Source organism: Pseudorca crassidens, chromosome 20 (genome assembly GCF_039906515.1).
Source record: "Pseudorca crassidens isolate mPseCra1 chromosome 20, mPseCra1.hap1, whole genome shotgun sequence".
Lineage (NCBI taxonomy): Eukaryota > Metazoa > Chordata > Mammalia > Artiodactyla > Delphinidae > Pseudorca > Pseudorca crassidens.
Genome location: NC_090315.1, coordinates 4,722,445 through 4,737,281, shown reverse-complemented (window position 1 = coordinate 4,737,281; position 14,837 = coordinate 4,722,445). Strand labels below are relative to the sequence as shown.

Sequence of the window (14,837 nt, the reverse complement as noted above, 5' to 3'; positions counted from 1 at the left end):
GAGACAACAAGATTCCAGAATGATGCAGTGAGAAATGACCTCAGACTCGGAGCAGAGGGGGAGCAGGTGGTGCAGCAACTGGGAAGTGAAGGCCCTGAAGGGAGGGGAAGAAGGGAGGGGAGTCCCAGTTATGAGTCTGCAGACTTCAAAGTTGGGCGGGGGGCAGGCAGGGACTCCCAGGGCTGAAGGAGGAGGCAGGGGTGGGGTCCCGGAGGGTTGCACCCACCCCCTCAGGTTTAGAGCGAGATGATCAATGTGAACTCACTTGATTCTTTTTAAATTTACTTTTTATTTCAGAATCATTTTTAGATGTGCAGGACAGCTGCTTTGAGCTCCCATGTCGCCTCACCAAGCTCTCTGCCAGGTGAGTCCCTCACCCAGCCATCGGTGCATTTGTCCAAATGTAGACAGTAACCGTCAGTCAAACGCTAGATGCTTCCCATGTCCATCAACAGCCTTTACCTGCCCCAGGGTCCAATTCAGGACACCCCGTCGTATGGAGTGAACTCACGTTTTTAAATCTAGAAAGCACGTAAGACACATTCCCCAGAAAGAAGCAGGCCCCCGTGGCCGTGCTGGGTGCGGGGCATGCGGCATGGGATCCACGCAGCCCCTGCCTTGCAGGCGGGAAGCTTCACAAGTCAGGGGTCTGTGTGCTGGGATGGGGGTGGCATCGGGCCGGCCCGGGGGGAACACAGATCCCTGCAAACCAGCCATGGCCCTCAGCGTGGACGGGACCAGCACACGCCACGGTGCTTGTGCTCTCAGGGAGCTGGCGCAGGAGGCTCGCCGTGTGAGAGCAGAACCCGAAAGGATGTGCAGGGGGACAAGACCAAGTCTATCCTGGGCAGCCTGCGAGGGGAGATGAAAAAGGTGGAGGTGCAGATCGCTGGGCTACAAGTTTCGGAGGAGCCGGAGAGGCCCCCGGGGAGGGGTCTACTTTCTGGAGGCCTGGAGTTGGGAAGAAGGCATTCTCGGGGGAGAACACAGGGTTTCCAAACGTCTGCAAGCAAGAGAGGGTGTGTGTGTGCCTATCTGTGTGTCCATTTAGGTCCAGAAAGGATGAGTGCCTCTCCTTAATGTCCCCCAGAGCCCAGGGAAGTGGGAGAGATGGAAGGCGAGGTTTCCATGGTGTTGGATATGGAAAGCCCAGATTTGGTGCCAAGGCCAGCAGGAGTCACCTAAGGTCTTAAAGGAGAGGACTGACCACATCACAAGTCCATAAGCACCCAGCATGTCCCCACCGTGCAGAAATGCATCTACAGGGGAAACAGCACCTTCCTTCAAGAAGACACGCTCAGGACAGAAGAGAGAGGAAGGGTCCTTGAGGGAGGAGGGGTCAGGACCCCTGGATCTGAGGGGGAGGGGCTGGGGGCCTGGACCCCTGGGTCTGAGGGAGGAGGGGTGGGGGTCTGACCCCTGGGTCTGAGGGAGGAGGGGTGAGGGTCTGACCCCAGGGTCTGAGGGAGGAGGGCTGGGGGCCTGGACCCCTGGGTCTGAGGGAGGAGGGGCTGGGGGCCTGGACCCCTGGGTCTGAGGGGGGAGGGGTGAGGGTCTGACCCCTGGGTCTGAGGGAGGAGGGCTGGGGGCCTGGACCCCTGGGTCTGAGGGAGGAGGGGCTGGGGGCCTGGACCCCTGGGTCTGAGTGGGGAGGGGCTGGGGGCCTGGACCCCTGGGTCTGAGGGAGGAGGGCTGGGGGCCCGGACCCCTGGGTCTGAGGGGGGAGGGGCCGGGGGCCTGGACCCCTGGGTCTGAGGGGGGAGGGGCCGGGGGTCCGGACCCCTGGGTCTGATGGAGGAGGGGCTGGGGGCCCGGACCCCTGGGTCTGAGGGAGGAGGGGTGGGGGTCTGACCCCTGGGTCTGAGGGAGGAGGGCTGGGGGCCTGGACCCCTGGGTCTGAGGGAGGAGGGGCTGGGGGCCTGGACCCCTGGGTCTGAGGGGGGAGGGGCCGGGGGTCCGGACCCCTGGGTCTGATGGAGGAGGGGCTGGGGGCCCGGACCCTTGGGTCTGAGGGAGGAGGGGTGGGGGTCTGACCCCTGGGTCTGAGGGAGGAGGGCTGGGGGCCTGGACCCCTGGGTCTGAGGGAGGAGGGCTGGGGGCTGGACCCCTGGGTCTGAGGGGGGAGGGGCCGGGGGTACCGGACCCCTGGGTCCTCAGTCAGGAGGGGAATTGTGCATACAAGTCCAGGCTTCAGTTGGGAGAGATGCAATGTGTTCCATCTCTGTCCTCCCGGGAGCAGCTGTCTCTCCATCCAGGTGGCCATGGGGGCTGGGGGAGAGGCCTTTGGCCCAAGCTCTGGGCGCTTGTCCCAGTCAGCTGGTCAGGGCTGTCCCCCATCTGTCCGCACCTCCCACCATCATTGTCGTCATTCTCTTCCCCCTCTGACCACTCTTCCAGGCTTGCTCCCCCCTCTTCCTCCTCCCCGTCTTCACTGGACACACTCCCCAAGCCCCCAGGTCTCTCTTTGTTCTCCTTTAACCCCCAATCATCCCCCAGGAAGCCCAGGACAGCCAGTGGGGGGATCCTAGTCTCTTGATTCAGGTCCAGAAGCCCCTGGAGCAGTGCCAGAGCCGGGGGCGCAAACTGGTCCCAAGGGGGCGGTGGTTGAAGTGGCTGGGGCCTGGTGGTCATCCAGCCAGCAAAGGCCTCGAACCCAGGGTCAGGGGCTAGCGCCGCATCCCAAGGGAAACAGGCCATGGCCGCACAGAAGAGAAGCACCCCCAGCCCCCAGGAGTCCACTGCTGGTCGCAGGGGCAGGGTGTCAGGGGGCAGCAGGAGGCAGAGCTCGGGTGGGGCGGAGGGCAGTGGCCCTGGCGGGGCAGAGGTTGGACTGCCCTCAGGCCGGGTCAGACCCAGGTCACCCAGGGCCACACGGCTGCAGACAGGGTCGAAGACCAGCACGTTGTCTGGCTTGACGTCCGCATGGACCAGCCCCCGGCCATGGAGGAAGTCCAGGGCTCCAGCTAGCTGGGCCACCACCCGCTTCACCTGCAGCTCTGGGAGGCCCTGGGGTCAAAGAGAGAGGACGAAGGTCAGGCTGCCTTGGTTCCTTCTTTACGTTGCTTCTTGGGGTTCAAGAATCCAAATTCCCAGACAAGGGGCTACCTCTAGTGTCCCCAGAACATACCCCCAACAGCTTCTCCAGGTCATCCTCAACCACAAGCTGCCCCCACATCTGTACTCCTGTAGACCAAGTCCCAGATGTTTTCCTCACTGGAACCCCAGATCTAACGAGAACTTCTTGAACTTCCATCAGACTTTGTCCTAACACTCAAACCCATTCCTTATATTTCTTATCTCCTCTAAACTGACCACCAAGATCTCCAGTGAAAACCCAAATCCCACACTTAATCCTAATCTGAGTCCCGTACTAATGGAGGTCCCATCTCTAACTCAGACCCAGTTCTAAAGTCCCACAGGTTATTTCATCAATCGACTGATAGATCGATCCATCCAGCTAGCCACGCAGCAAGACAGCAATCCATCCCTCAAACCAGTTATCCATCCAACGGTCTATACAGCAGGGTTTCCACTCAATACCCATTCCGCCAGCTAGTCAGCAATTCAATAATTTGTCCAGTTATTTAATAGCCAACATCCATCCATTCATCCCTCCATCCTTCAATCCATCCAAACATCCATCCATCCATCCATCCACCCATCCTTCCATCCATCTGTCCATCCTACTCTTTCCCTCCTTCTCTCCCTCCCTTCCTTTTTTCCTTCTGTTTATCCCCAACCCTATTTCAAATCCAAAGTCTATTCCTAAAGATGGCCCCACCCTAACTTCAAACTCAAGTACCCCCAGAATATCATGGATTCAGTCCTGACCTGGTCTTTCTAGAGAGAACTTCATTACAGCCCTTCTCCAACTCAACCTAATACACCTTCCCAAGCATCTCTGCTTCACTCTGCAGCCCCAGCCATGCTCTTCTCCACACCCGTGACCAATCTATAATCAGCCCTAAACTCAACCCATCCAACTCCACCCACACCCGTTCCCAATGCCAATGCCAATTAAAAGCCCATCTCTGTCTCCTTCCCTACCCCCTCATCCGACCTGATCCATCCTCAAACCCAATCCCAACTCCCCGCCCTGGATGGATTAGGGTTGGGGTTAGTCATGGAACTGCACTGAGAATTAGAAATAAGGAGGTGGTTTGGGGGCTTAGGGTGGAGTTAAGATTTGGGGGTCAGGGTTGGAGACAGGACTGGGGGAGGGACAAAGTCAGACCTGGGATGAGCAGTCCCAACCTCTGTCCCTTGCCTCCCTGCCTCACCCGTTCCTGCAGCATCCCGCTGAGATCCCCACAGGGCGCATACTCCTGGGCCAAGGCGAAGTGTCGGGGCGTCTCCAGGGGTCCTGCCAGGGTCTGGAGCAGGCCTGGATGTGATGAGACACAGCGGCCCACACAGAACTCTCTCAGGAAGGTGGTTCTCAGGACCGAGTCCCGAGGTAGGAGCTTCAGAGCCACAGCCGGACCTGCTGGGGAGGCGGGGGCAGAAGGGAACTCAGGGCGCTCTGATCTTGCTGTGGGGCCCTAGGCAAGCCACTCAACCTCTCTGAGCCTCAGACGCCTTACTTATAAAACAAGAGGGGCAGGGCATAGTGTCTGACCTCTCTGCGCCTCGAGTTTCTCCATCTGTGAAGTGGAGGTTGGAGGAGACCTTCCCTGAGGACTCTTTCTGCTCTGCCTCAGATTGCTTTGTGGTCTTGCACAACTGCCTTACCCTCTCTGGACCTCAGTTTCCTCTCGCATAAAGTAGGGGACGCGGAGACTTGAATTTCAGTCCAAGTTGTGCTCCCGCCTTGCTGTGTGACCTCAGGCAAGTGTCTCACCCTCTCTGGGTGAGTTCCATTTTTTGGAAGACCACAGAGCTCTTAACTTTCTGGAGCCCCATCAAGATGTGTCCTCATCAGCTCCCCGCAAGGCTGCTCCCTGTCTCAGTGGTTTCAGAGGGGGAAACCTGGGGGACATCAAGGACTGTGCCCTTTGGTGGCCAAACTCACCCCCTTGGCGAGGCCGGGCAAGGAGCACGTGGCCGAAGGAGCCGGAGCCAAGCTTTCGGATGAGGTGATACTGGACACGCAGACTCCTCACTGGGGTCACCCTGGTGGCCGTCAGCTCCACGAGCCTCTGGAGGGCCGTGGCTGTGTCCTCCTGCAGGAGAGGGACAGAGGTGGGGAGGGGGTGAGTCTGGGGGCCACCTAGAGCAGCAGGGGGGCCTGGAGGCCCAGCCCAGGGCTGAGGTGGGGGGTTGGTCCCCAGGGAGGGGGATGAGTCACAATGACTCACCCGCCCTCAGGCCACCTGTTTTTGTGTCCTGGCGGGGTTATGGGTGATTGTCTCAGCGCCCCTGCCCACTGCCATCTGTGGGAGCCACCAAAGCCCCAGCCCCGCCGGGGGCCTCCTCAGCCCACACCACCCCGGCTCTACCCCTCTCTCTCTCCATCCTCCTCTCTTCCCGGGTTTCCTGTTCTTTGTTTCTGAGTACATTTCCCCCAGGGGTCTTGGCCTTGCTGTGTGTCCTCGGGTTTAGTTCTTCTGGGTCTTTGATGTTTCTGTTTCCCTGTCTCTTCCGTGTCTCTCTGTGTCTCTCTGTGTGTGTCTGCCCCTGGCCCTCTCCATCTCCCGCATCCTCTCTGTCTCTCTCTGTCTCTCCCTCCCTCGTCTCCTTTCTCTCACCTCCGGGTCCCCATCCTCCTGGTTCTCGGGGTCCCTGAGCTCCATCTCAGGGTGACCTGATGTCAGCTGGCCCTCGGGCAAGCACCCCTGGTCTGGGCTCCCCAAAAGCAGCACGCCCACTGAGCTCCACTGCACCCCTGAGCAGAGCCAAGGCCTGGAGCTCATCTGAAGGGTCTGCCTCCGTGCCCCTCTGCGTCCGAGTCCAGAGACTTCCCTGCCTGTCTGGACCCCTCTCTCCACACCTCCCTGTCTCTGTCTTGCCCTTTTTCTAGCTCCCGGGTCTCAGGGTGGGTCTCCCCGCCTGTCTGTTGGTCCCCGGCCCCTCGCTCCTGTCCCCACGCTCTTCCCACTGTGGCCGCTGTCTGTCTGTCTGTCTTTCAGGATGTCCGCACTCTGTCCCCCACTCTGGCCTGCTCTCCCCAGTGTCTCTCCGTCTCTCTCCCGTCTTTGTTTCTGACTCTCTCCAAGCCTTTTGTCCCTCCCTTTTTCTGGGCCTGGGACAGGGGTGTGTGTGACAGCTCAGAGACATCCTGTCACCCCCCCCACCCCTCCCTCCCCCTTCCAAACTTAGACCAGCTTGGACTCTGGGCTCTGGTCCCAGGACAGAGGGGACAAAACATATTATGAACCCCCAGGGGCCGGGCCTGAGGGCAGCAGAGAAAGGGGAGCCCAGCCCCTTCATACACCTTACCTGGGTTGGGAGACCCAGGGCTCTGTGCATCCACCTGCCTCCATGGGCCTCTGGTGACCAGGGAGACCACTCCCAAAGCCCCCTAATACCAAGAGTCCCCACCCCCAGCCCTCCCCGATCAGACCCGGGAGCTCTTAATAGAGAGACTCTGGGGAAAAGTCTTCTTTCATGTACTCAGCGAGGCTCTGAGCCCAGCTCTGCGCTGGGGCCTTTATGCTGCATCCTCCCAGCCACCCAAAAGGGTGGTGATTTATCCCCAGTTTACAGAAAAGGAAACTGAGGTTCTGAGTGGCAATCGGCTTACGTGGGGTCAGAGAGGAGGAGGTGTGGGGTGACGCGGGACAGGCCTGTGTGACTCAGCCCGGACGCCTGCCCCATCAGGTTTCAACTACTACTACAACCTGCTATTAATAAAGACGCAGCTAGAAAGGTCTCTGGGCCCCTGGAAGGATCCCCAGGAAACTGGCTTCTGTGTTAGCCCTGGGAACCTGGGCAGGGCTGGCGGGGTGCGGTGCAGAGGCAGAACTTCCTTTGTTCTTTGACTTTTCGAGGTTTGTGGAAAGTTGCAAGCACAGAACAGTGGAAAAGGAAAGCCACAGGGAACACCCTCCACTCCATTGACCAGACTTCACAAACATTACTTTTTGCCATACTCTCTTTCTCTCTCTTTTCTTTTGTGGGGATGGAGTATTTTAAAGTAAATTGCAGCCTAGGGAAATCATCTGGGGCAAAATGATACACTGCCTGGTGTTTGGTTTCAAATACTCCAGCGGAGGAAAACATGGCCCGAGTGAGGGTGGGGATCTTGAGTCAACAGCACATGTGTTGCTGAGCACATGGAAGTTCCTTTACTCTTTACTTTGGGTTCTGCTAGAAATTTTCCCTCATAAAAAGCTAAAAGTCACTAAATAAACTACAGACATCGTGATAAATTCTGCCCCAATGCTCAGGTTTACGTTTCCATCAAAGGAAGGAAAATTTCCAGCTCAACTGCAAAACTCTTATCAATCACATCGAACGGCAGTAACGGTAATTCCTTAACATAAGCTAATACTCAGTCTGTATTCTTCGTCCCCCAATTTTCCCAATTTTCTATTGCTGCTTCAGTTGAGTCAGTAATCAGTGTCAACATGTGACTTTGGAGGAACTTTTTTTTTTATTTTGAAGTATAGTTGACTTACAATATTGTGTTAGTTTCAGGTATACAGCATAGTGATTCTTTTTTTAAAAATATATATATATTTATTTATTTATGGCTGCATTGGGTCTTTGTTGCTGCACGCGGGCTTTCTCTAGTTGCGGCAAGTGGGGGCTCCTCTTCGTTGCGGTGTGCGGGTTGCTCATTGCAGTGGCTTCTCTTGTTGCGGAGCTCGGGCTCTAGGTGCGCGGGCTTCAGTAGTTGTGGCACGCGGGCTCAGTAGTTGTGGCCTGCAGGCTCTAGAGCGCCGGCTCAGTAGCTGTGGCGCACGGGCTTAGTTGCTCCGCGGCATGTGGGATCTTCCCGGACCAGGGCTCAAACCCATGTCCCCTGCATTGGCAGGTGGATTCTTAACCACTGTGCTACCAGGGAAGCCCCTGAAGGAACTTTTGATCACTCTGCCTTTCGTATTATTTGAATTTCCCCCACAGCATGTTACCTATTCAAAAACTAAAACTAAAATTAAATAATGCGATGATGACCCTTCATTCAATGCTTATAAGGTGTCAGGCCCTGGCTCTTTATTTTTTAACTTTTTAAAATTCATTCAAGACTTTGTGGAGTCCTCCCGACAAGGCTTGGACGAGTAGGATGATGGCTTCCAATTTACTGATGGGGAAACTGAGCCCTGGAGAAACAGAGGCATTGGTCAGCAGCCAGAGAGAGGCAGAGCCAGGATTCGCGAGGGTCCGGGGACCCCAGGCTGCCCTCTACCACGCCACCACCCCACTCAGGCTAGAGCTGAGTCCCTCCCCTGGGGGGCTGCAGGGCCTGCAGGGCAGCTGCTGGGCTGGAGCTGAAAGGTCAGGCTGCAGAGCTGGCCACCTGGGTCCCCCAGTGGGAGGGTGAGAGGGGCCGCTGCAGGCCTCTGGCCCTCCCCAGCCCCCCCAGAGGCTCACTGATGATCCGGGAGCTTTACACCTCCCCATTTAGCCACACTGCCGCGTGGGGTCACCCAGAGTGACCGGGAGAGGCAGGTGTGATGGTGCGGGAGGAGGCCCAGCCCAGGCCCCAGGGTGCACACGCCCCTGTTAAAGCTGGGCTCTGGGCCTCCTGCCTCCCCACGCCCCCATGTCTGCTGCTCTCCAGCTCCCAAGGACTCCTCCTGTGACTGTCTCCTGCCTCTGTACCCCTGGCCAAGTGTCCCGCTACCTCCGTGCCTCAGTTTCCTCCTCATGAAATGGGAGCAATTGCTGGTCGTACTCAGAGCATTATTGTCAAAGAAACATTTAAAGTCTGTAACATATTATACACTGACAATACATAATGATTGTACCTGATACAATCACAAATGCAATATACATGATCTTATATATAATTATATATACTATGGACTGTCATATATATGAGGTCTGGTATATATCTTATATATTATTTATATACTTTATATATTTTTCCAAATAAAATATTTACTTAAAGATCACATCAAGAATTAACTGCACTTCAGGGCTTCCCTGGTGGCGCAGTAGTTGGGAGTCCGCCTGCCAATGCGGGGCACGCGGGTTTGTGCCCCGGTCAGGAAGGATCCGACATGCCACGGAGCGGCTGGGCCCGTGAGCCATGGCCGCTGGGCCTATGCGTCCGGGGCCTGTGCTCTGCAACGGGAGTAGGCCACAGCGGTGAGAGGCCCGCGTTCCATACCGCAAGAAACAAAAAACAAACAAACAAACAAAAAAAGAAAACTGCACTTCAAATGTTGTGCAGTTGGGGAATTCCCTGGTGGTCCAGTGGTTAGGACTCCGTGCTTTCACTGCCAAGGGCCCAGGATTCAATCCCTGGTCGGGGAACTACGACCCCGCAGGCCACATGGCATGACCCTCCCCCCCCAAAAAAAGAAAAAATGTTGCGCAGTTGATCACTCACCTGCCCACCCCCATATCCTTGGACCAAAAAAAGAGATAAAAAGAAAAAGAAAAAAAAAAAAAAAACCTGTAACGTTACATTGATGTGTCTTGTCCGGAAAGAATAAGATCACATACTAGTAGGGCAAATCTTGGCCATTAGCAGTTTTCGGGGTGCGTCATGAAGACTGGGCTGCCCTCCCCTCTATGTTCACAAGAATCATGCTGTTTTCTCTCTGTTGCACCCGGGCAGGGGGCTCTGTTCCTACAGGCACTGGATAAATACTGTTAAACAAAATAATGGATGAAAACACTAGACATAGCACCTAGAACAGAGCGATTGCTCAGTGTTACGATTGCTCTCAACAAATACGCTGATGGCAGTTACAACAGGCCAGACACTGTGCTGGGGGCTTTATTCCCCCGTGCAGGAATCTCACGGAATCCTCACCAGCTACCTGTCAGAGTGGCTCTAATATTTTTCAAGGCACACGTAGGCCACATATGACCCCTCACTGCCTGTCTGTCTGACCTGGTCAACACAGCAGTACAAACCCTTGCTATGGTTCCTCGTGCAAAAGAATATTTCAGGCACACACACACAAAATATCCCAAATAACCATAATAAGCACCTCCATGTCCACCACCGTCCAGCTGAAGAAATATAACTTTTCAGATATAACTGGAACCCTCTGTGTACTTACCCTTCTCCAAGTCCTTCTCTTCCCTCCCAGAAGTAATCACCATCCTTAAGGAGGTGTTGTTGTATAAATAGCATCAAAGGTTAAATGTTGATGCTATACGAAGGTTAAATGTTGTATAAATAGCATCACCTCTCTGACCTTCCGCAGCTTGCTTTTGTCCTCACCAGCTCACCCCTGTGAGTTTCATCCGTGCGTGCGGTGACACGGAGCTCAGGCTCTTTCTTTTGCAAAGATGTTGAATAGTCTAGTGTAGGGACACGTCGTATTTTATGGATGCATTCTTCCGAGCATGGACATTTTATTTTTCTCCACTATCATGCTCTTCCAAGCAGGGGTGCAGAGAATATTCTTATACGTGTTGCCTTGTGCTGAGTGGTACACTTCATGGGGCACTGGCCTCCAAGTGGAGTTCCTGGGTCGAAAGAAAAACGCGCAGCTAAATTCTTAGATATTGCCACATGGCTCTCCAAGGTGGCTGTATCTGACATCGCCTTTTTATTTTTATTTTTGAGTCCGCAGGTCTCTTGGAGAGTCTCAAGAAGGCTATAGAGACGTGCACTGTCTGATATGAAAGCCACTAGCGGTGTGGAGCGCTTTCGCACTTGAAACGTGGCTTGTCCAAACTGAGATGTACTGTGAGTACAACACAGACCCCGGATTTCAAAGACTTAGCACGAAATAGAGAATGTAAACTACCCGTTGATGATGTTTATATTAATTACATGATGACATGATGATGTTTTGGATATCCAGTCGAGCTCATCATTGGCGGATTCCGTATTTGCAAATTTGCCTACCCACTACAAATGCTCCTGTGACCCCTGAACCTAGAGCACAGTGCTTTCGCGGGCATGCGCAGAGCGGCCAACAACGGGAGTCTCTGACACGTGTTCCCAGCTAAGGTTGAACACACTCGCATCCTGTAAACGAGTGTCCTTTTTGCAGTATTGCGCTATTTCTTGGTGACTTTCAAACGCCTCCCCAGACATGAAGCCCAAGTGCTGTCTAGGGTCCTAAAGGCTGGGATGGGGCTTACGGAGAAAATGCATTTTAGATAAGCTTCCTTTGGGCATGAGTTACAACACTGTTGGCTGTGAGTTTAATGTCAGTGAGTCCACAATAGGCATATTAGACAAGGTGCCTTTAAGCAGAAATACACATAAAACAAGGTTATGTATAAATCAATGAACAACAACAACAACAGAAGTGTGACCATAGTCTGGGAGGCAACTCACCCTGTATTTCCCCCGGGGCAGTGGCTCAAGATCAATTATTCAGTGTTCGCTATGCCGTTATAGACCATCACTACCGTGAATAAGAAGAATAAACTATATTGAGTGATGCCAGTAAAAAGAACATACTGTATTGAGTGAACTAAAACATATTAGTTACTTTCACCTTGTTTCTCTTGCACTTTTGTAAAAATGGAAACAGGATTTAGCAGACAACATCCAGGTTTACAGTCCCTGCCAGATCTCTCTAGAAATCTAGAGACAGTGGGCTCAGAATCAGGTCATTCTCCATGTCCACGGGGCTGCAGGCCAAGGGCCTGGCTGCATCTTCTCCCATGTGGACCATCACCCCGCTTCCTGCCCGACTCCAGTCTCTCCCCCTAGAGTGAGCCCCCATCACCCCACCTCCGAAGGCATCTTCCTAACACTCAGAGATATCCTCTGTCTCTCAGCTTCTCAATAGCATCCCTTGGCTCCTTGTTCGTTGCCTTTGGGAAGGAATCCAAGCTCCCCAGCCTGGCCTCTGAGCTCTCCCGCAGCTGGCACGGGCCCCATCTTATCTGCTGCTACACCCATCTCACCTAACACCCCCGTCACAAGGAAGGCCTCACAGTTCCTGGGGGCACCCTGGATTCTCTCTCCCTCTCCTTGGGAAATGTGCATAGGGTGAGGAGGTTGACGGATGGCCGAGTGAAGGCCGTGTGTCATGACTTCATAAATCCCGTGTGCTTAGCGATAATTATAGCTAGTACTTACTGAATTCTGTGTATTACCAGACCCTGTGCTAATCCTCGCTGCAGCGGGGAGAGGTAGATCCTATTATTAGCTCCGTTTTATAATTGGGGAAAGGGAGGCTTGCCGAGATTCAGTCTCTTGCCCAGTGTCCTGCTGGGGGTCACGGCAGAGTCGGGCCTCACACGGGGACAGTTGGGCTCCACGCTTCACACTCTGGGCCTCTCTGCTGGGCTGTGTGTCTGCCGGCCAGGAGCTGGGGACACGTGTGTGTCTAGTATGCTGACTGGTCTCGTTTCCATTCAAATGCAACACGCATTTCCTGGGGCCTGAGGTGAGGCAAAGAGCAGCAGATAGATTCTGTCCTCGCCGGGAGGAATCTGGGAGGAGTCTGGAGGGTGTCGAGTACAGGGATGCAGGCCATTATGAGGCAGGGTGTTACCTGCTCTAACGGAGGTAACTCTGAAAGGTCCTGATGGGACAATGGGTGGAGGAGAAAGAAGCTTCTGAGCAGAAGCCAGTGGTGACTGGGACTCAAACAGAAACAGATTAGTTAAGGGAATTCCCTGGCGGTCCAGTGGTTAAGACTCGTGCTTTCAACTGCCGTGGGCCCGGGGTTTGATCCTGGTCGGGGAACTAAGATCCCACAAGCCAGGCAGGATGGCTAGAAAAAAAGAAAAAGGAAAAGAAAAGAAAAGAAAAAACAGATTAGTTAGATTTAACTCTGGAGCACCTGCCCGTTAGGGTGTATCCAACAGGGTTGCACGTTCTGCGGACACATCAGAGAGCAAAGGGAACAACTCCCACCCTCAGAGGCAAATCTCAGAGATGGGGAGGGGATGAGTTGTTGCCCAGGGGATGGGTCACTGGCGGGGGCGGGGGGGGGGTGCGATGCCTAAAGGGTGTGGTGCTTCTTTTCGGGGTGATGGAAATGTTCTGAAAGTGATCGTGCTGATGGTCACACACCTCTGTGACGGCACCAAAAGCCCCCAAGTTGTACATTTTAAATGGGCATGTTGTGGAGTATGGGAATTATATCTCAGTAAAGCTATTAAAAAAATCCCTGTCCCGGCAGAGCACACACTCTAATCAGAGGCCCCAGCGACCTGACGTATTGGACACCCAGATCATTTTAACACCCTCCCCCTCCTGTATGGAACAGAAAGATTTTCAGTCATTACCATGCAAGAACCATCAGCATCCTTCTTGATTTGTGTTTTTTATTTCTCTTTTTAATTAATAAACTTATTTTTCGGAGTTTTTAGGCTGACAACAAAATTGAGTGGAACGGGCCTTCCCTGGTGGTCCAGTGGTAAAGAATTGCCTTCCAATGCAGGGGACAGGGGTTCGATCCCTGGTCAGGGAACTAAGATCCCACGTGCCGCTGGGCAACAGAGCCTGCGCGCCACAACTACTGAGCTTGGGCGCCTCAACTAGAGAGCCCGTGTGCTGCAAACTACAGAGCCCACCTTCTCTGGAACCCATGGACCACAACTACAGAGCCCACATGCCCTGGAGCCTGCATGCCACAACTAGAGAAGAGAAAACCCTCACGCCACAACTAGAGAGAAGCTGGCGCATTGCCATGAAGACCCCATGCGCCTCAACGAAGTTCCCGCATGCTGCCACGAAGACCCAATGCAGCCAAAAATAAATAAAATAAATAAAAAATAAATCTTAAAATAAAAATTGAGTGGAAGGTACAGAGATACACCCCCTCACCCCACCCATCATAGCCTCCCTGTTACCAACATCCCCACCAGTGGTGCATTTGTTACAATCGATGAACCTCTATTGACACCTCATTATCACCCAAAGCCCATAGTTGACATTAGGGCTCACTCCTGGTGGTGTACATTCTGTGGGTTTGGACAGACGTATCATGACATGTATCCACCACTACAGTATCATACAGAGTATTTTTGCTGCCCTAAAAATCCTCAGTGCTCCCTGCCATCTCCTGGCAACCCCTGATCTTTTTACAGTCTCCATAGTTTTGTGTTTTCCAGAGTGTCATATAGTTGGAATCATACAGCACGTAGCCTTTTTAAGATTGGCCTCTTTCACTTAGTTGTATGCATTCAAGATTCCTCCATGTCTTTTCGTGACTTGATAGCTCATTTCTTTTTCGTTTTTTAATTAATTAATTTATTTGTTTGTTTTTGGCTGCGTTGGGTCTTCGTTGCTGTGCGCGGGCTGTCTCTAGTTGCGGCGAGGGGGGCTGCTCTTCATTGAGGTGTGCGGGCTTCTCATTGCGGTGGCTTCTCGTTGCGGAGCACGGGCTCGTGGCACGCGGGCTCAGTAGTTGTGGCTCGCGGGCTCAGTAGTTGTGACTCACGAGCTCTAGAGTGCAGGCTCAGTAGTTGTGGCGCATGGGCTTAGTTGCTCTGCAGCATGTGGGATCTTCTCGGACCAGGGCTTGAACCTGTGTCCCCTGCATTGGCAGGCAGATTCTTAACCACTGCGCCACCAGGGAAGCCCCCTCATTTCTTTTTATCACTGAGTAATCTTCCATTGTGTGGATGTAGCACAGTTTATTTATCCATTCATCTCCTAACAGACACCTTGGTTGCTTCCAACATTGGGCAGTTATACGTAAAGCTGCTATAAACATCCATGTGCCGGTTTTCGTGTACATGAGTTTTTGACTTATTTGAGTGGATACCAAGGAGCACAATTGCTGGATCATATGGTAAGATGATGTTAAGTTTTGTAAGAAGCTCTCCCATATATAACAAATAATTTATCATCC

The 14,837-nt window shown here is 53.7% G+C and overlaps 1 protein-coding gene across 3 annotated transcripts; it reads right to left on the bottom strand.

Annotated features, from left to right (window-relative positions):
* Window positions 1–269: 269 nt before the first annotated feature.
* Window positions 270–6,172, bottom strand: SBK3 (SH3 domain binding kinase family member 3). Of its 3 annotated transcripts, none has more exons than XM_067718295.1 (6): window positions 5,688–6,172; window positions 5,012–5,162; window positions 4,281–4,486; window positions 2,130–3,006; window positions 1,873–1,912; window positions 270–1,581 (listed from the first exon to the last, which is right to left on the bottom strand). In XM_067718295.1, exons 1-4 carry the CDS (start codon window positions 5,850–5,852, stop codon window positions 2,191–2,193), a joined length of 1,338 nt encoding a protein of 445 aa, XP_067574396.1. In that variant the 5' UTR covers window positions 5,853–6,172; the 3' UTR covers window positions 270–1,581; window positions 1,873–1,912; window positions 2,130–2,190. The 3 variants fall into 3 exon arrangements, with proteins under 3 accessions (XP_067574396.1, XP_067574398.1, XP_067574397.1); XM_067718297.1 differs by having other exon boundaries at window positions 4,281–4,483; XM_067718296.1 differs by lacking the exons at window positions 270–1,581; window positions 1,873–1,912 and having other exon boundaries at window positions 1,941–3,006.
* Window positions 6,173–14,837: the final 8,665 nt, after the last annotated feature.

Excerpts from the sequence above, each read along its gene's own strand:
- SBK3 (XM_067718295.1), bottom strand. The coding sequence starts at position 5,852 with ATGAGCTCCAGGCCTTGGCTCTGCTCAGGGGTGCAGTGGAGCTCAGTG. Across the intron at positions 5,163-5,687 it reads AGGAGGATGGGGACCCGGAG|GAGGACACAGCCACGGCCCT; the intron begins GTGAGAGAAAGG and ends CCTCTCCTGCAG. Across the intron at positions 3,007-4,280 it reads GCGGGATGCTGCAGGAACGG|GGCCTCCCAGAGCTGCAGGT; the intron begins GTGAGGCAGGGA and ends CTTTGACCCCAG.